The sequence below is a fragment of the Gymnodraco acuticeps genome, unplaced genomic scaffold, assembly GCF_902827175.1.
Source record: "Gymnodraco acuticeps unplaced genomic scaffold, fGymAcu1.1, whole genome shotgun sequence".
Lineage (NCBI taxonomy): Eukaryota > Metazoa > Chordata > Actinopteri > Perciformes > Bathydraconidae > Gymnodraco > Gymnodraco acuticeps.
The window spans coordinates 551,827-572,800 of NW_022990951.1; the positions used below are offsets into that span (position 1 = coordinate 551,827).

At 42.6% G+C, this 20,974-nt stretch overlaps 2 protein-coding genes across 3 annotated transcripts; both read left to right on the forward strand.

Moving 5' to 3' along the window:
• The first annotated feature begins 4,408 nt into the window (after nt 1-4,408).
• Nucleotides 4,409-6,515, forward strand: LOC117558709. Of its 2 annotated transcripts, XM_034235061.1 has the most exons (3): nt 4,421-4,774; nt 4,907-5,167; nt 5,405-6,515. In XM_034235061.1, exons 1-3 carry the CDS (start codon nt 4,558-4,560, stop codon nt 6,424-6,426), a joined length of 1,500 nt encoding a protein of 499 aa, XP_034090952.1. In that variant the 5' UTR covers nt 4,421-4,557; the 3' UTR covers nt 6,427-6,515. The 2 variants fall into 2 exon arrangements, with proteins under 2 accessions (XP_034090953.1, XP_034090952.1); XM_034235062.1 differs by lacking the exon at nt 4,907-5,167 and having other exon boundaries at nt 4,409-4,774.
• A 1,470-nt stretch (nt 6,516-7,985) lies between these two features.
• LOC117558717 (beta-1,4-galactosyltransferase 1-like) lies at nt 7,986-18,989 on the forward strand. Its single transcript, XM_034235074.1, has 7 exons — nt 7,986-8,012; nt 8,119-8,446; nt 13,608-13,843; nt 16,113-16,300; nt 16,396-16,518; nt 16,667-16,771; nt 18,697-18,989. Exons 1-7 carry the CDS (start codon nt 7,986-7,988, stop codon nt 18,824-18,826), a joined length of 1,137 nt encoding a protein of 378 aa, XP_034090965.1. The 3' UTR covers nt 18,827-18,989.
• Nucleotides 18,990-20,974: the final 1,985 nt, after the last annotated feature.

A 20,974-nucleotide genomic window follows, 5' to 3' on the forward strand; every position in this document is an offset into this window, starting at 1 on the left:
GACACGAGGAGGTGACGCGAGGACAGAGGAGTCTTCAGCTATTAATTGGGATGTCCTCGTTCACTCAAACGTCACTTTCAAACGACGTCTGTTAATGATGACATGTGCACAGCTGTATCCCCTCTCATCGGGCTTAACTGAATAACCCCTTAGAACCGGCCCATTTGTTGTTAAATATTTATTTAAATGAATGAATCTTTCTCTTGTTAGTCAAGGAATTTAATGTATGATGGTTGGTCCTGCTTTTGTGTTCCGTTTTGGTGTAAAATGTAGCCTACATTTAAATACAAATATAATTATAGTAATGTGAAAGCCTTTACTCTGAAAATGTGTGTCCTGTAGATCCCCACATTCACCACAAACCCACATTCAGGACTGTGAATTTTAAATAATTTTACTCCTGAATATCTTAACACAAAACAAAACAAATAATAGTGATTTAACAAGATCTAGCCATTTATGAAATAGCTTTCTTAATAGCTATGTTTTAGTGACGTTCAAGATCATTAAACATGACTTAAATTGTTAGTATAACCTTAAGAAATGAATTGCACATAATAATTCCCACTGAGCTGTGAGCACTTACATTTATGTGACGCTTTTCCACTTATCTTCCAGTCGGTTTTCCTGTGTTGAAACCGACCAGCTGGGAAGGTGGGGGCGGGGCTTTTATACACGAGTAGTGAAAACACTTCCGCGTAGTCTGCTCTCGTGTATCCCAAGCCCCCAGGAAGTGCGCCGGACTCAGATGAAAATATTCGTGCTGGCCAGACGGCGGTACTACACTTCCGTTTGGTTGCCAGGCCCGGAAACACTTTTTCCCATTGACTTACATGGGGAAAGAGTGGTCTGTAACTCGTTGCATCATTTTTTTTTAAAACTAAATAAACTACCCAGTATGAACACTTGTATAGCTCTTATTAAAAACATTCGTTCCTCAAGTTGTAATAATGTGCTAATAACGTTATTCTGAGAGTTATTTCCCTCTGCATTATGAATGCGCATCTAACCCACGGGACCGCGCCGCCCGGCACGTTCATGTTACGTGTCCCGACCAATCAGAGCACACTGTGCTCACAGGGAGGGTGGGGCTGGAGCTACAGCTTGGTTTCAGTCACGTGACTTGTATGACGCGCGAAATTCAAGTGGAGGTTAGGAAGTGAAAACGCAATCATTCATCAACGCAGGAATCATGGAGGACACCGACTATGTCAAACAATTAAATGAACCTGCACGCCGCAGATATCGTGAAAAAATCACAGCACACATCGGATACGATCCGTATCAGCTGAAAAAAAACGACTTTTCTCGTGATTTATCCGATTTGCCCGCTGTCCAGGCGATGGATATCACCAGCTACCTCGTCCTTCATACCTCCTACTACACGGCTAGCCAGATGAAAGCGTATAAAAGCCTGGAAGCTTTCAACTACTTCGTGTGTGGATGGGTGAATGACCTCGGCACCAAAGAGGCATTAAACAAATGTCGCCTTGTTTTTGCCCGGGTGAGTGTTAACTACCTATACCTTCTTACGTCTAAGTAGCATTATTAGGAGACATCTAGCTAACTTTAGCTACATGGACTCATGTAAGGCAGTGTTACGGCTGTCGCCTTGCCTTCAGCATTAACTGGCCTGTGAGTGTGTTGTGTGTATATATGTGTATGTTTGTTATGTGTATGTGTTTAGCTTAGGATATATTGTGTTTTGTGTGTATAGACAGCTCAGAGCCTTTGAACAGCCTGCACGTTGTTTATATCACTCTATGTTGAGGTTAATATTAAAAACAACCTCTTTACCAAGACCATCTGGTTATGTGTTGCTTGTGATGTTGTTAAATGTATGTTACCAACTCGCAAGTTGTGAACTGGAGCTTCAATTGTGTAGGTCAACCATTCCCAGAGGTCTGGAGAAACACCATTAAAAACGTGGATTGTAGCTAAAGAAGATGGAGAGGTTGTTACAGCACACTGTAACTGTATGGCTGGGTAAGTCATAAAATAAATATCCCAACCCAAAGCATATTTGACACAACACTTAAGCTCAGACAAAATAATGCCTGCTATAATATTCATGTTATACCATTACTAGCTTTTACGATCAATCTAGTTATTCTAGTATGTCTCTGTCTATACAGTTTGTCAGAATCCTGATCACATGTTGGAGAAGTTCTGTTTGCAATCGAAGCAGGTGTGAAGATGAGAGAAACTGCATCCTGCACCACTGAGAAGTGCAAGTGGCTAATGCCATCACATGTCAAAAAGGTATTCAGACCCCAGTGGTCAGTCAGCTGTTCATGCCGTCCTTGCCTGTCTCATTGTTACACTGCACCTACATGTATGTTCACATACATGTTGGTCTGTCTCTCACATGTGCAGATTCCTGCTGCTCCAGTTGCGATGATAGACTTTTCATCCGCAAAATCCAAAAAGCAAAAACTGGATGATGCCATTGCTGGAAGGACAGGTGAGAAGCACACATTTCAGCGTCCCACAGTCCAGGGTTCAAAATTGGAGCGAGGATCAGAGAGGTATATGCAGTTTTTCAAGACTTTGAGCAGAAATTCCCCAAGAAGTGCTGCACTGATGTCCAGGGAACCATATTACAGAGAAGTTGTCCCTAAATCTGTGAGCAAGCTACCTAAACCACTACCTCAGTATAGGACACCAGAGATGCTACAGCTATCCCCAACAGAGTTGCAGAATGCATGCCAGGACTTCAGACAGGAAGAGCTGACACAGCCACAGGTCCAGGCAGTAGAAGAGGAGACCAGAAACCAGAGCTTATCAGCAATATGGTTTAGCCAAAGAGCAGGAAGGATCACAGCCTCAAGACTGAAGCAGGTTCTACAGACTAGTCTTGCACAGCCATCAAAGTCCTTGATCAAGTCCATATGCTACCCAGAGGCATACAAGTTCTCTACAGCTGCAACAAGGTATTTATTAGGGATTAGGGAGCCAATCAGAAAAGCAAACTGTATACAGTTTTTCTCAGACGCGGAGGGATACCGACTTGTTGTGAAAAGTAACTTACAATTCTACCCGTGGTATACGCTGATTATATCACGTATATCAGTAAGTTACAGTACAAGTAACTTATAACTAAATTCATTATCATTACAAAACATGATTCACAAAATATTCAATGCATAAAAATAGTGTGTGTGTGTGTGTGTGTGTGTGTGTGTGTGTGTGTGTGTGTGTGTGTGTGTGTGTGTGTGTGTGTGTGTGTGTGTGTGTGTGTGTGTGTGTGTGTGTGTGTGTGTGTGTGTGTGTGTGTGTGTGTGTGTGTGTGTGTGTGTGTGTGTGTGTGTGTGTGTGTGTGTGTGTGTGTGTGTGTGTGTGTGTGTGTGTGTGTGTGTGTGTGTGTGTGTGTGTGTGTGTGTGTGTGTGTGTGTGTGTGTGTGTGGTGTGTGTGTGTGTGTGTGTGTGTGTGTGTGTGTGTGTGTGTGTGTGTGTGTGTGTGTGTGTGTGTGTGTGGTGTGTGTGTGTGTGTGTGTGTGTGTGTGTGTGTGTGTGTGTGTGTGTGTGTGTGTGTGTGTGTGTGTGTGTGTGTCTGGAAAAAGTCCCTGGGGTGGATTAGGCAAATGAAGCTGCTGACGTCACTTGTTCTTCTTCTGCTTTGGGTTTACTGGCAGGCCGCAAACCACTTCACGGCGTATACTCATGGATGTATAATAAGAACTGGATACAGCGTGGGAGGCGGGGCCTCATTCATTCCTAAGAGAGCTGCTCATTAGCGCATGATGATAAAATGGCCCAACTTTTGAGAGAGTGAAACGTCACAGATTACCCAGCATGCCTGAGAAGTACCCGTATGTGCGCTCATAGAGCATGCGCAACTTTAACCAAAATGCTCGTTCACATCAAGCACGTCAATTTGCGTACACGTAACAGCACCGTGCGTTCATGACAGCATGGTAATGGTTGTTGTTATCATGGATTTGATATGAACGAGGCGGCAGTTAGCAGCTAGCGGCTAGCTAGTAATGATGCTAATGTACACATCAATCGTTATGTACTTATATTACGCTGTAACAGGATCTAGTGATATCCAACAGAGCTTCATTTAGCATGAAATTATTATTGCACTGTATATATATATTTATATAGGCCTACAGTGCAATAAGCTTCTTAGTGCAATACGAAGCTACAGGGACGTTAATAATGTCGGTAATATTAACTTTATTTAATACAACATTTACGGTACAAGATTTAATCATACAACCCATGTAGTATGATAATGAATTACAGCAAACATGTGCAATATATCCATTATTACAGCTCCGTGGGATGGCAGTAAGACGATATGGATCCGTTCTTATTGTGCATCCATGGGTAAAGATAAACGCAACTCACAATGGTTTCTCATACAGCATCTCTGTAAACTACGTGTATTCTATTCACTGAATTTCACTCTCTGCCTTTAACGGCTCGTTGTAGCTCCAATAGCTTGGTTTCACGTGACGTCACACCGTTGCGTTCCTTTGGCGCGAAATTCCATTGGAGGTCAGGAAGTAATTTTCTACAGAGGATCTAGCTGCTGTTACCATTGTGAAAATGCCGGTGTGTTGTGTAGTTTACGGTTGTTCCAATCGATCCGGCCGAGAGAAAAACAAGAGGTTTTACCGAGTGCCGAAGGTTGTCGTCCATAAAGCTGAGCAATTTAAGAAGCTAACCGAAGAACGCCGGAAAAAATGGCTTTCAAACCTACATCTGCGGTCGGGAGGAGCAGAGTCGTCTAATGCACGGGTCTGCAGCGACCACTTCATCAGAGGTATTAGCTAACTTGGTTTTTGTGGCTTTGTTTAGGTATTATTGGGTTGTGGTTAAATGCGTATTTACTTAGTAATACTGATCATGTTTAAGTTACCTGTAGTCTAATATGGACTTTGTTGGGACTTTTTAGGGTGCGCTTTGGGTGACGTTGAGTCGGTAGACTGGGCTCCCACTGTTAGCCTCGGTTACCACACAACAAGTAAGCCCAGATCAGAGGCATCTCTTCGACGAGAGCAGAGGATGGAGCTCAAGGAAGACCAACAAAGACAATCAGAATGTGCAGAGGCTTTGTTGGATCTCCTGCAGACAACCGAGAGCCCAGAACCGACGCAGCCCCCGTCTGACAGCCCACAACCAGAGGACACCAGTGGGATATTAAATGACCAACAAGGTAAATTAACCACCAGCATTATTATTAAATATTACAAATGTGATTGTCAGAAAATCAATGCAAACTGTGAATTAGGTTTAGAAAATAGAGCACTAATTTGAGAATCTGCAATAATTGGAACAGAGAACTTGCATGTCTGTAAAAAGGTTGTCAAAAAGATAACTTCACAAAAATTCACATTCATATTTGACTATTTTAAATAACTAATTATGCTTGCTACTGCTATATTGTATGCAGATGCAGGATGCCAGACTGATTTAACGATGGAGGACATCGAGAGGATGGAGGATGTTCTGAGACAGAACACAACAGAGCTGGGAGATCTTCGGACAAAGGCACTGGACACAAAGTTCAACCAGGAGTCCTTTGAGAACAACGAAGAGAAAACAAAGTTTTACACCGGGCTCCCCAACTTCTTAGTTTTACTTCAGGTTTTTCAACTGTGCGAGCCCTACATCACCTGTGGCCCTATGTCTGTGCTCTCCAAATTTGAACAGTTCATTTTAGTTTTGCTGAGGCTGAGACTAAATCTCCCTCTGAAAGATTTGGCTTTCAGGTTCAACATCTCTCTCTCCACTGCTTCTAGAATTTGGCATAAGTTAATTGACATACTTCACGAGAGTACAGAATTTATAATTGAGTGGCCAGAGCGACATGTACTTCAAGCTACAATGCCAATGGGATTCAGACAGGCATTTGGATGTAGAGTTGCTGTGATTGTTGACTGTTTTGAAGTTTTTATTGAGAGGCCCTCTAATTTACTAGCTAGAGCACAAACATGGTCCAACTACAAGCATCACCATACTGTTACATTTCTGATTGGTGTTGCTCCCCAAGGCTATGTTACCTACATATCTTGTGCCTGGGGAGGAAGAGTTAGTGATAAACAGATCACAATACAGAGTGGGCTCCTAAAAAACCTGTTACCTGGAGATATTGTCCTAGCAGACCGTGGGTTCGATATTGCCGATAGTGTGGGATTTTACTGTGCTTCACTAAAGATGCCTGCATTCACCAGGGGGAAAAGTCAGCTGTCAGCATACGAGGTGGAAGAGACAAGAAAAATAGCTAATGTGCGTATTCATGTTGAAAGAGTCATAGGATTAGTCAGAAGAAAATATCAGATTCTGCAAAGCAGGGCGGTGCCCATAGAGCACATGCTAACAAAACCAGGTGAGGCACTAGCATTAATTGACAAGATTGGGGTTATTTGCTGTGCCTTGTCTAATCTGTCAGTGTCTGTCGTCCCATTGGAGTAAAGTCATGGAGCTGTAGTCTTGTAAATAAGAAACCATGTATTATTCAGTATCATTTAATCTTTTCAGTAAACATCTTTTTGTGTTGAAAATTGTGTAGCCCTACTCAATATACAACTTTCATCTACATTCAGGCTTAATTCATTCAACAATATTCTAGAGATGACAATTGGTCTGGTGACGCTCCCATGTATGGCCATTGAGGGTTATTGTAAATGTAAATAAGAAACCATGTATTATTCAGTCTTAGTATCATTTAATCTTTTCAGTAAACATCTTTTTTACAATAGCAATATATCACACAGCCCTACTTCCTCTAGTGAGTGTGGTCAGTGAATATGAAGGTGCTGTAATGCAGGTTAAAGAGCTGCCACTGTGCAAATGTTACGTTCCCTTGTAAATATAGGGGTACAAAGGGAAGTAGCGACACACAACATAACCGGCCGAGAGAAAAAGGAGAGAAAACTGATCTCTGACGCCATAAAGTGGTCTTTTAATTAACACAACGAAAAAGGGCTCACCACCAACTTGTCAAACAAAGCTTAAGATAAGGGGAGAGCGACTGCAACCTTCCTCATGTCCTATATGGAGGCGCTGATTGGAGATTGGGAGCACCTGGGGAGATCAGAGGGAGAGAGAAAAAGACACCCAAACACCAGCACCCACTACGGCACATAATAATAATGCAACAAGGAGAGAACCACAACTTCCGGGACCAGGACAGACCACAGGTGCTGGTAATCACGCCTTCTCTCCCTCCTGATCATCTTGCAACTGAAACTGAAAAATGGAACAGCAGACAGGGAGAGGAGGCTTTTAGTCACCTGATAGTTATGCACTAACATGTTCTTGTGGAAAAAAATGAGCACACCAACTCTTTATGACTTTTACCTTTCCCCTTGTAAGTTGCTGTCCCAACACTTCAGGGAGAACACATAGTCTGAAGAAACGCTCAACTATGGGAATTATGTTGTCCCACAGGTCCACATCACGCACAATTCTCTCTACAAAGAGGTCATTTTTAGTCCAGACAACAAAGTCGCAGTAGTCAACATCAACGAGGTGGAGCTGAGCCTGTATTTGATGGTAGTAGGCATGTCTCCTGTCCAGCTTCACAGTGCCCCCATCGTTGACGAGACAGAAGCCCTGTTCTCCAGCACACAGGCGAAGATTGGCCTCCTCTTGTTTGCTGTGTGGGCACTAAAAGTTCAATGAAAAGAAAAGTAATATATTGTACTGTAAATAAGTGTCTGCAGCTCAAAATGTATTGGGAGAGGATCCCCAGACTCAGGATCACGTCACAATCCTATACTTACCCACTTTACTGTAGCACAATACTGAACAAATAACTTACCTTTATCTCACAGATACCAGTTCCATGGCAGGTGCACGTGACACATAGTTGCCTCGTATTTGCATCCATACCTCACACACACACACACACACACACACACACACACTGTGAACGCAATCTGTACTTAGTTCATGAGAACTAAAGAGTTCTCATGAACTAAGTACAGATGAACCTTTGTGGGAAAAGTACCGCAGTGTGAAAGCGCCTAATGGTTAAGCAGTATCACTCTCCCTCAGTGACAACCCCCCTCAGTGACAACCCCCCTCAGTGACAGCCTCCCTCTCACCGGACAGGTTCACTTCTCTACCTCAGCGCTTCTCAGAGTATCTCTCCCCGGATAGAGAGCATGGTGCTCGGCTCCCTCTCCTCCGCGATCCGCCACCGCTCCTGTGAGCTGGTCTGGCTGGTGTGTTTCCTCCAGGTCTCCGTCATCCTCTTCTACAGCCACCGCTTTCTGGACCCCCCGTGGGGCCAAAACCAGCAGGACGACCCCTCCGACCAGAACCAGCAGGAAAACACGACCAAGAGGAACCAGGACCGACCCGCCGACCCCCCCCCGCAGAGAGGAGGCAGGAGAGCCCGGGGATAAAGGACAGAACACCGGGGGGAAGGCAGTGGGTCCCGGGGGGAAGGAGCTCCAGCAATGTCCTGGAACATCCCCCTTGCTGTGTAAGACCTGCTCTCTTTGTTTTATTTTTGTTTTATTACTGCCAATTTTATTCCATATTTTATATTTTTCTAGTTTTCTATCTGTGTTTTTTAATCTTAGTTTTACTTTTATGTTTGCACCACGACACCAAGTCAAATTCCTCGTACGTATACCTGGAGATAAACCTGTTTCTGATCCTGATCCTGACTCATTCACTGTGGTATTATGGTATTATGTTTATACATGAGGATTGGTGTGTCAGGAGGAGGATCAGAGGTGAACACATGGAGGGATTTGCCTATCATGGTGTTACAGACACACACTTTTATACTTAATTCAAATATTCATCTTATCGTCTTCGCTGAATCGTCCTCCTGTCCGTCCGGTTTGAAACGGACTACAGGACATTCCATCTTTACACTTCAGTTCAGCTTTTTTATATCTTTTGAACTTTTTAAATGATCACATTGTAATTCGGTCAGATGCACAGAGCGTTTCCATAATAAGATGAGACTGACTGTATTAGGATGTGTTTTCCCTCTTTGGGAGATGTCTGCGTCTCAGCAGCATAGTAAACAAGGCATTGCACATAAGTAGAATTTAAAGAGTAGAAATAAACAAAACTAGAATTTAAACATCTCAAAATAGAAATATAAACAGCAGACCGTGAAGATAAAACATATACACTCTGACAATAAAACACTATTGAAGGGCTTTAGACAGAATATAAAGCAGGATGTTATTAAGTGAGCGGGGAATGCAGTGTTTGAAACTGAGAGAGACACATCTAGCTTCAGAGACAGAGAGACGCCCTGATACAGGAACCAGTTTGAGAACCGGCTCGGTGGGTCCACTCGACGGCATCCAGACGAACTGGTTCCCCTCGGAGCCATCTCATAGGTCGGAGGGGAGGTTACCTGCTCAGGTGTTTCTTTTTTTTTTTTTTACAAGTCTTTTTATTTCATCATAGTGTACAGTAATCGATGCCATTTCATTTATATTGTAATATCACAGTACACTACACTCCCCCCTCCCTCCACCCGCACATGCCCACACGGGCGAAACCAAAAAAATAAATGCTTATCAATATATCTTAAACAACAGAGCCATGAAAATAAACATAAAACGGAAAAGGAAAAAACAGAACAAAAGAAAAAAGAAAAACCCACATCAAAGTAAAACAAACAAATGTTCAATGTAGACAATGACAACACCACAACTAGTATTTCCGGCCGTCAGGAAAAATAGCCACAGAATGCACCATTCCATCACTGGTCATATCTCAGATATATTTTCCAAATAAGAAAACAATGGCAACCACAGAGCTTGAAAAATATGTCCAATGTCATTTTCTCCAGAGGTAAAAAATGTGTTATTTGATCAATGAAAAGTTTAAATGTTGGGGGACGTTCGTTCTTCCAGAGTAAAAGTATACATTTCTTGGCAAAATATGTTATTGTGATTAGTATTCTGTAATGTTTGGGGTTCAGTTTAAAGTTTGGCATGTCATTTAACAGGAAAAAACATGGATTTAGGCTCATTTCGATGCCTATAACGGCATGAATCGAATCCCAGAAATGTTTCAAGAGATCACAGTCCCAAAACAGATGCATAAATGTTCCTTCTTTTACTCTGACATTTTGGAGAGTTTTCTTTGGACATTTTATGTATCTTTATGGGTGTGAGGTCAAATGTGTTGATACATTTAAAGTTTGCTTCTTTGATTTTATTGCTTGTGAATGGAAAATGTGTTCTTTCACAATTATTCAGCCAAGTAGTTTCATCTATCTGTATCCCTAAGTCCTTTTCCCAGATCTTTTTTAAAGTTAGAAAGGATGACTGAGCTCTTTTAGAAAAAACTGCATTAAATTCTCTAATTTTACCTTTGATCGTGGTCGATGACATCAATGTCTCCTCCTCTTCCAACAATCCCGATCTCAATTTATTGCTTTTAATAATTGATTGGATCACGTTCTTAATTTGCAGGTATCTGAAAAAATCCTTATTTGAAATGTCATATTCTGCTCTTAAATCATTAAATGATTTCAATGTTATATCTTTGTGAAACAAATGTTTCAATTGCTTTATACCTGCTTTCGTCCATTTGTTTATATTAATTGACAACAAATATTTGCTAAGATCAGGATTGTTCAAAATAGGAGAAAAGATTGAAATACCAGAGTTAACATGAACTTTTTTTGTACAGTCCCTCCAGGCTAAAAGTGTATTGACCACTGTAAAACATTTGGCCATATTTTTCACCTTATTGAAATCTTTAACAAATATAAGAGTTTCCACTGGCAACGGGTCAAAGATATTGGCTTCTATCTGAACCCATAGTGAATCCTTTCTTCCCAGAGACCAAGATAGTACATTTCTTAATTGAGCTGACCAGAAGTAGTGTTGAGAGTTGGGAAGACCAAGACCCCCATAGTTTCTGGTTTCATAAGAGTAATTAACTTGATTCTTGGTTTTTTATTACACCAGATACATTTTGAGATGTGTCTATTGAGAGATTTAAAATAGTCAGCGGATAAATAGCATGGTAACATTTGAAAAAGAAAATTACATCTCGGTAGAATATTCAGTTTTATGACATTGTTTCTTCCTAGCAGTGATATTGGTAATGTGGACCATTTAGATAAATCCTGTTTAATTTTGTCAATGAGCGGATTGTAATTCTCTTTAAACAGATTATCCAGGTGTGGTGTTATATTTATTCCTAAGTATTTAAAGCCACCTGGTGACAAATTAAAACAACAAGACTTTTCCAAATTTGCTGTTGGCGTCATATGTAAGAAACAAGCATTCGATTTCTTAAAGTTAATTGTATATCCTGAGTATCTTCCAAATTGCTCTATCATGTCGTGCAGATGTGGTACTGAATTTTCTGGGTCTGTTAAGTAAAGAATGATATCGTCAGCTTACAGAGAAATGTTGTGTTCATCGTTAATCTTCACTCCTTTAATACTTATGTTGTCTCGCACACATGATGCCAGTGGTTCAATTACAATTGCCAAAAGCAAAGGTGACAGAGAACATCCCTGTCTTGTCCCCCTTGTTAGTGGAAACAAATCTGAGAAACTGCAGTTAGTGATAACCGCTGCTTTAGGATTTTTAGAAATTGATTTGACCCACTCTATGAACCGAGAGCCCATATGTAATCTGTTCAAGATAGCAAAAAGAAAATTCCACTCAATCCTGTCAAAAGCCTTCTCGGCATCTAAAGAAAGAAGCAGAGATGGCCTCTGACAGGTGTCCAAATGGTTTATAATATTCAAAAGTCTCCTTATATTATCAGAAGAATATCTGCCCTTGACAAAACCTCAGGACTAATTAGTTTAGGTAAAATAATTTCCAGTCGTTTTGCTAATAATTTGGTGATAATCTTATAATCATGATCCAAGAGGCTTATAGGCCTAAATGAAGAACAATTCAAGGGGTCTTTTTCATCTTTATGTAGTACAGTAATATATGCAAGATTCATTGATTAAGGAAGTGTTCTGTTGTGAGAGAAGTTGTTAACCATTGACATAAATATAGGTTGAAGTTCAGTCCAAAACTCTTTAGAAAATTCTGCCGAGAAGCCATCTGGCCCTGGGCTTTTATTTATAGGCATAGATTTAATTGCAGCCAAAACTTCTACTTCTGTAATTGATGAGTTTAGATACTCTTGATCTAAATCAGATAATGTAGGTAAATGAATGTTATGGAGATAAATGTCCAGTTCATCTTGTGAGTAATCACATTGAGATTTGTATAATTTGTTATAAAATTCATAAAATGTCTGGTTAATCTGTTTTGGGTGGTAGGTTATCTTGTTGTCTTTCAGACGAATTGCTTTTATAGCCCTTTCTGCTTGCTCCTTCTTTAATTGATAGGCAAGCAGTTTACTTGGTTTATTGCCGAATTCATAATTCTTTTGTCTGATAAGATTCATTTGTGTTATGATTTAGTTTGTTAAGTCAATATTTAATTTAGCTCTGGCTGTGTTTAATTGTTTCCAGTTTTCATCTGTTGATGCAGATTTATGAAGTACTTCACATCTGTTTACTTCTCTTTCAAGTTCTTGGCTGAGCCTAATTTGTTCACGTTTTTTTAAAAGATGTGTATGAGATAATAAGTCCTCTTAAAGTAGCTTTTGCAGCTTCCCAAATAATATTCAGATCTATAGAGGGGTCATTGTTTTCTTTTATATAGTACCTTATCCACATTCACATTTTTTATTTGAATTTTTCGTCTCTAAGTAAGGAGTTATCAAATTTCCAGCGCCTGGATACAAACTCCACTCTCCAAGTGAATAGTTAAATGAACTCTTGCATGATTTGAAATATTAATGGAATCAATTTTACATTATTTTACCCTATGCATATATTTTGAGGGAATACAAAAATAATCTATTCAAGAATAAGAGTTGTGGACATTTGAAAAGAAAATGTAATCTTTGACATCTTGATTTAGTTGACGCCATACGTCAATAAGGCCACATTCTGCACAAAGCCCCTGAAGGACCTTTGAGGATTTAAGATTGTGGCTCTTGGACTGGTTAGATTGATCTAATGTAGGGTTAAGAGTGCAGTTCAGGTGTTTCTGATGAATCACACAGAGGAGCTTCAAGCTGTCATGGCTTCACACTTTAAAGAGTCCCTGTTTATCAGCGTGTGCTCAGCAGCTACAGAGGAGAGATGGAGTTGCAACAGAGCAACATGAATATATATATAGGACATTACATGACACTTGTTAGACGCTTTTATCCAAAGCGACTCAGAGACACAACGACATGCTGACTGCAGTGGGGTTTGAACCTGTGACCCCTTGATCCGAAAACCTACACACAACCCACTGCACCACACGCCTCCAGACATAAAGCAGATCAAACAGTGCAATAGAATGTTTTGAGATGTGCACGTAAATACAAATGAAATAGAAATAGTGCCAGAAGAGTCTGTATACAAGTACATGGAATATGATATATAGATAATTAGCAAACAGATGAATGTTCTTTACAGAGTTGTAGTGTGTTATATAGGTGTGTGTGTGTGTGTGTGTGTGTGTGTGTGTGTGTGTGTGTGTGTGTGTGTGTGTGTGTGTGTGTGTGTGTGTGACTGCTGCTATAGAGTCATCAGGTCTCTGAGATCTGACGCACCCTGAACGCACCATCTTTTTATATTCTTGTCTCAGTAAGTCCCCTCCGGGTGGAGTTCAGCTCTCCGGTGAAAGAGGAGCTGATAAAGAAGCAGAACCCCGCCCTGCAGCCGGGGGGGCGCTTCAGACCCAGAGACTGTGTGGCGCAGCAGAAGGTGGCCATCATCATCCCTTTCCGCAACCGAGAGGAACACCTGAAGTACTGGCTGAACTACCTGCACCCCATCCTGCAGAGACAACAGCTGGACTACGGGGTGTACGTCGTCAACCAGGTACTAATACTGCTGCTGATATACTGCTCAGATACTGCTGAGACACTGCTGAGATACTGCTGAGACACTGCTGAGATACTGCTGATTAACTACTGAGATACGTACTACGTAAGGTATAAAATAAACAAATAGACTACAACGTGACCACAATGTGACCTACAACGTGACGTACAACGTGACTTTCAACGTGACCTACAACGTGACAACGTGACTTACAACGTGACATACAACGTGACCTACAACGTGACTTACAACGTGACTTTCAACGTGACATACAACGGGACATACAACGTGACATACAACGGGACATACAACGTGACATACAACATGACCTACAACATGGCGTACAACGTGACCTACAACATGACCTACAACGTGAGTTACAACGTGACATACAACGGGACATACAACGTGACATACAACGTGACATACAACGGGACATACAACGTGACATACAACATGACCTACAACATGGCGTACAACGTGACCTACAACATGACCTACAACGTGACTTACAACGTGACATACAACGGGACATACAACGTGACATACAACGTGACATACAACGGGACATACAACGTGACATACAACGTGACTTACAACGTGACCTACAAATATGGAGTACAACGTGACCTACAACGTGACCTACAACATGACCAACAACGTGACCTACAACATGACCTACAACGTGACTTACAACGTGACCTACAACGTGACCTACAACGTGACCTACAACGTGACTTACAACGTGACCTCCTACAACATGGCGTACAACGTGACCTACAACGTGACCTACAACGTGACCTACAACGTGACCAACAACGTGACTTACAACGTGACCTACAACATGGCGTACAACGTGACCTACAACGTGACCTACAACGTGACCTACAACGTGACCTACAACGTGACCTACAACGTAACCTACAACATGGCGTACAACGTGACCTACAACGTGACCTACAACGTGACCTACAACGTGACCTACAACATGGGTAAACGTGACCTACAACGTGAACCTACAACGGACCTACACCGTGACCTACAACGTGACCTACAACGTGACCCTACAACATGGCGTACAACGTGACCTACAACGTGACCAACAACGTGACCTACAACGTGACCTACAACGTGACCTACAACGTGACCTACAACGTGACCTACAACGTGACCTACAACGTGACCTACAACGTGACCTACAACGTGACCTACAACATGGCGTACAACGTGACCTACAAACGTGACCTACAACATGACCTACAACGTGACCTACAACGTGACCTACAACATGGCGTACAACGTGGACCTACAAGTGACCTAAACATGGCGTACAACGTGACCTACAACGTGACCTACAACGTGACCTAAACGTGACCTACAACGTGACCTACAACATGGCGTACAACGTGACCTACAACGTGACCTACAAACATGACCTACAACATGACCTACAACATGGCGTACAACGTGACCTACAACGTGACCTACAACATGGCGTACAACGTGACCTACAACGTGACCTACAACGTGACCTACAACATGGCGTACAACGTGACCTACACATGACCTACAACGTGACTACAACGTGACCTACAACGTGACCTACAACCTGACCTACAACGTGACCTACAACGTGACCTACAACGTGACCTACAACGTGACCTACAACATGGCGTACAGCGTGACCTACAACGTGACCTACAACGTGACCTACAACGTGACCTACAACGTGACCTACAACGTGACCTACAACGTGACCTACAACGTGACCTACAACGTGACCTACATGGCGTACAACGTGACCTACAACGTGACCTACAAATGACCTACAACGTGACCTACAACGTGACCTAAAACGTGACTACAACGTGACCTAACAACATGGCGTACGAGCGTGACGTACAACGTGACCTACAACGCGACGTACAACGTGACCAACAACGTGACCAACAACGTGACCGAGACGGGGATAAACGAGTCTGTGTTGAGCTAACCAGAGGGTCTGGGACTGGGTCTTAACTTCATTTCTTCTTCTCTTGTTTGTGTGTTGTGACTCTGGTCTTCTCCTTCTTTCTCTCCTCTCGGTGTCCTCCTCACACTGCAGGATCTGCCCGGTGTCTTGAGAGCCGGCCCATGATTGGTCTATCTGCTCTGGTAAAACAGGCTTTTCTCTTTATTTTCTTGAGTTACCCTGAAAGCGTTCTGTAGTCTGATATCAGATAACCTCTGAGTCACATGTACATTCAAACGTAACTGTGCCCGTCAGGACGGAGAGGGCACCTTTAATCGAGCGAAGCTTCTGAACGTGGGCTACGCCGAGGCTCTGAAGGACTATGACTACGACTGCTTCGTGTTCAGCGACGTGGACCTGATCCCCATGGACGACAGAAACACCTACAGGTGCTTCAGCCAGCCCAGACACCTGTCCGTGGCCGTGGACAAGTTCGGATTCAGGTGAGAACACACACAGAGACACACCTGAGACACACTGAGACACACTGAGACACATTTTAAAATGAGATAAACTGAGACATTCAGTGTGTCTGCAGGTTACCCTACGCTCAGTGCTTTGGAGGCGTGTCCTCGATGAGCAAAGAGCAGTTCCTGAAGATCAATGGCTTTCCAAACAACTACTGGGGATGGGGGGGGGAGGACGACGACATCTTTAAAAGGTCAACACACTCACACACACACACACGCACACACACACACACACACACACACACACACACACACACACACACACACACACACACACACACACACACACACATACACACACACACCTCAATAAGTGCTATAATGTGCTGCTGTCTGCAGGTTCTCATATAAAGGAATGAGCATCTCCCGGCCGAGTGGCGAGATCGGGAAGTATCGGATGATCCGGCACAACAGAGACAAGAATAACGAGCCCAACCCTCAGAGGTAACCTTCAATATTTAAATAAAGATTATTAATATGTTTGTAACACATGGGTGGGAGGGTTACTTCCCTAATAATCTCAGGGATGTCTAAAGTGATTGCACTTTGTTAGAACCATCTAACAGATAACACCCGCAGTCGTTTCCTTGTGACTTTTGGACAGGATGTGGCCATCTTCGACCCTGAAACGTAGCGTAATCCTGTTGTCAGCAGTGAGGCTCTTCCCACGGCCTCCCCCAACCTACAAACAGCTTTCTATTCCCAGAGCCGTGAGCATCCTGCAAACAGAAAGAAGCCCTGCAGACAACCTCGACTGGGAATAGCCAGGTCTTCCAACCTCTGTCTCTGCACTGATGGACCAGGTCCTGGTACTTTGTGGCTTTCCTTCCCATGGGACCGTCAGCTTAATAAGGAAGATCTCCTTTTCCTCCTCAGACTATATGAGCAGGTCGGGCCTCAGGGATGTTTGGACGATTCGGGGAAAGTGTAGTTTCCTTCCCAGGTCCACCCTCACCTGCCAAGACTGATTCTGAGTCTTGTATAGTCTCATAATGGTCTGACGCTTATTCGTCTGTCCTGCTACAAGATCCCATCCAGTGCCCTGAGGACCTCGTCATCTGTATCTTCCCTGTTCTCCAAAGGGCCTCTCACTCACCTCTCACATAACTTGCACAGTTTGCAGGCTTGGTCTCAGGGGGCTTTACAGTTTATACAGAATACGACACACTCTGACCCTCACATTTGTTGGCGTTGACAGGGTTGTCGTACACTACTAATTGGGGCCACTTCAGCAGGTCCCACTTGCTTTCCTTCAGAAGCCCTTGTCCTTCGCCCTTCCTCCTCCATGTGATGGACCTCGGCTTGAATCACGTCACCCCTTTGCCGTGGCTTCTCTCCCCCCAAATCTGGAAGTGGGTGGGTCCGAGTCCTTGTCTCCCATGCCGGGCTTCAGTCCCTTCAGAGAGCTTTCCTCAGGTCTCCCTGATGTTACTGCTGCCCACTTACGTCCTGATCTCACTGCGGATACGGGTAGCAGTAACTGGCCAGACCTGATGTAAAGTCCTACCTAGTTGGTTTACTCGACTCCTACCATGGTCAGGTACCACATGAGTCGAGGTAGCTGGAAGAAACATGCCTTGAATCGTCCTGGTTCGTCTGAGCCCTGTATCTTCCTCAGCCACTCGTCTGTCTCTCTGTCCTGGATGCATTGATTCTGTCCGTTAGAGAAGCATCCGATCACCTCCCTAAGCATTATATTGGGTTTTCCTCAGTAGATCGTATGCCCTCCCCCTGGACTTGGAGCTGGAACCTGCCGGTCACTTTTCTGATCATCAAACTTCTTGACTTCTTTGGCTTGAACTTCCCTTCTTGCTCATGTTGACATTACCAAGGGACTTCAGGATCCACATTGCTTGTACATGGGATGTGGTTGTAATGCAGGGGTCTTCTATAAAGCCTCTTATTGGTGGTTGGCTTCTCCCAGACCTTGCTTCAGAAAGTTTACCTTTATGGGTTTTTAATAAACTGAGCCCGCTTGGCTTCCTAACCTAATTGATGAATAGTTTCACCATATCAGAAATCTAATAGTCGTAACCAAAACCAATTATAATTTCCCGATTCTTCGTCTGATGGTGTCTTTATGACCTCAGCAGTTTTAACAGTGTTTTACAGTCCGCTCCCAGCTTCTGTCCGGAAGTTAAACATCATAATTCCCTCTTTTTCTCAACAAATGTGTTACTTACATTGAACACATCATGGTAACGTTCTACTTTACCTTCAACCAATAGGCTCTTTTACTGGAAGGAGCCTGAACCCACTGTGATGTGGAACCTCTGTTAGCTGTTAGCTCTGTTTCTTAGCCTACGGTTGCTACCTGTGTTATCTCTTTGAGACGGTCCCCCTTAATAAAGAATCTGTGTCCCCCCCAGGTTTAACCAGATCGCTCACACGCTAGAGACCATGTCCTCAGACGGGATCTCGTCCCTCTCCTATTCGCTGGTGAAGAAGGAGAAGCTGGATCTCTACACCCGGATCCATGTGGACGTGGGGGGGCCGTAGGTCAGCTGACCAACGTGGGGGAGGGGCCCTGAGGACTGGGCTCTGATTGGATGCTGCTGTGACACTTCCTGAACCAGACTTTTACTTGGAAAATGTGATCCGGATGTAAAAAATAAAATGTTTGTTTTTTTCTTGTTAATAAAAGAGCTAAGAGGACACAAGTGAAAATCTCAGTCTTTTCTTTTTTTAATTATAAAATACCTCTAAATTATTTTTCTGAAACAAGATATTTGAATTTTTTTATAAATATTTTTATTTATCTGTAGGATTAAGAAAAATTCAATAAATTCAGATTTTCTCATTTATTTTCAGAAAAACATGTGAAAGCCTTTTAGCTGATGCAGCTCTTTTAGTAAACCCTGCTCATGTCTCGTCAGGTTGGTGTAGATTTCTCTTCATTCACATGTGTGTTGGCACATTGCTGTTAATATGTGTCATAGTTTTTGAAGCTGCAGCACGTTACTCCTGATGTAAGCGTTTAACTCAATGTAGCGCGATTGCACCTGCCGGCCATCGTAGTTTGTACATTTTAAACTTAATCATCAAGTTTAAAGTAATAAAAGGTAAAAAAAAATGTCTTCTTGTTCTTCAGAGAGTGATGAAAACTGCTGCAACACTTTTTAGACCGTAAAACCGGGATGACAATGAAACCAGAGCTGAAAAAGCTATACTTGTACAAGATGAAAAAGGCATCTCTTGCTAAAATGTAGCAGAAAATAAATAATGGAACCTGGAGGCTGGTGAGCCATTTCTCCACTAGCAGCAGTTTGATGTCAGATCGGTCTGACCGGAACAGGAAGGAACTCCTGCTTCACGTTGTAAACGTTAAAGTCACACAGGGAACATTGAGCTTCTGTTCTTCTGTGGGTTTGTTTTGAGTCTAATGTAAAAGTATAAAGCGAGATGTATATCGATGAGACAACACAACAGAACTCAGGTATGAGTTTGATTTTGTGCCAGCAGAAAGACAGTGTGTATGCGTGTGCATGTTTTTACAAAGCGATTATGTATTCTTACAGATAAGGTTGATTGTATCATTTAATTATGTATTGCTTTAGCAGCATCAGCAGCCATTCTGAATTATTACATTATCCCGTTTCTGTTTGTGGGAAGCTGACTGAAATCATTCATGAGGAAAATGCATGGTTTTCAGTTTTTACTGCATTGTAAATTCACTTTCAAGATATGTTTACCACCTCAGGTCTGGAAAACATACAATTGCAGGGGGTTTTCTTATTCATTAAAGAGCTAAAAAGACCACAGTCAAAGTGAAGTTATCATGAACGCAGAAAGCTTGAGAAATTGTCAAATGCAGTCCCACATTTCAAACAGCAGAGGTCGTGGTGGACGTGGGAAATTACGAGAATTCTGATATTTCCAGCAACTTGGGACATTTGGTTCCTGTGAGGACATTTAGTTTACACAACGTACGGGAGGGGCAAACATACTAAAGCTTGCATTTCTCTTGGTGCTCTGTGGTTTCTCTTATGTCTCTCTCTCAATCGAAAATTACCTTTCACAAAAAGGTTTTTCTCTCAGCAGAGTTTTGTTTTGTCACAGCTCTTTGACGCGGAAAGTGACGAAGAAGAGACAGTGTCTGAGATAGAGGATAATGTTGAGGAGGACTCTGATTATGAGGCTTCCTCCTCTGATGACAATGAGACCCCAGAGCAGATGCTCCTGTTGTCTCTCAAACACAAGCAGACACTTTCCAAACATGTAAAGTTATCATGGTTCCGCTCTCTCTTGAACAACAGAGTAGCTTTGGTGCATCTAATGTTCCAGGCCTCACAGATACGCTGTCAGACATGAAGTCAGCATTGGAGCTCTTCATAATACCATCAATGAGAAGGATATACTTGAGATGATGGATTTGGCGCATAGTGGCAAAGTTTGAAGGAGTTGGACCCACTTGCAAGCCGACGCTTTGTTGCTCATTTTTGCCAGAGTGTAGGAATCAAAAGGAGAGGCAACAGCAAGCCTTTGGACTGCTGACACTGGAAGGGCAATGTTTCCTTATTGACCCCAAACACAACACATGTTAGAAGAAATGGAGGAATGTAACCCTCTTTATTTGTCACCAGACACTTTCTTTACGCTGCTATGGACAATCTTGCAATAAATGCACATTCTATGGACATCTTGCAC

What these genes read in the sequence shown, in the direction of transcription:
- LOC117558709 (XM_034235061.1), top strand. Translation starts at nt 4,558, where the DNA reads ATGCCGGTGTGTTGTGTAGTTTACGGTTGTTCCAATCGATCCGGCCGA. An exon ending in CAGCGACCACTTCATCAGAG is followed by an intron (nt 4,775 to 4,906) that starts GTATTAGCTAAC and finishes GGGACTTTTTAG; the next exon opens with GGTGCGCTTTGGGTGACGTT. An exon ending in GATATTAAATGACCAACAAG is followed by an intron (nt 5,168 to 5,404) that starts GTAAATTAACCA and finishes TATTGTATGCAG; the next exon opens with ATGCAGGATGCCAGACTGAT.
- LOC117558717 (XM_034235074.1), top strand. Translation starts at nt 7,986, where the DNA reads ATGGTTAAGCAGTATCACTCTCCCTCA. An exon ending in GACGACGACATCTTTAAAAG is followed by an intron (nt 16,519 to 16,666) that starts GTCAACACACTC and finishes TGCTGTCTGCAG; the next exon opens with GTTCTCATATAAAGGAATGA. An exon ending in AACGAGCCCAACCCTCAGAG is followed by an intron (nt 16,772 to 18,696) that starts GTAACCTTCAAT and finishes TGTCCCCCCCAG; the next exon opens with GTTTAACCAGATCGCTCACA.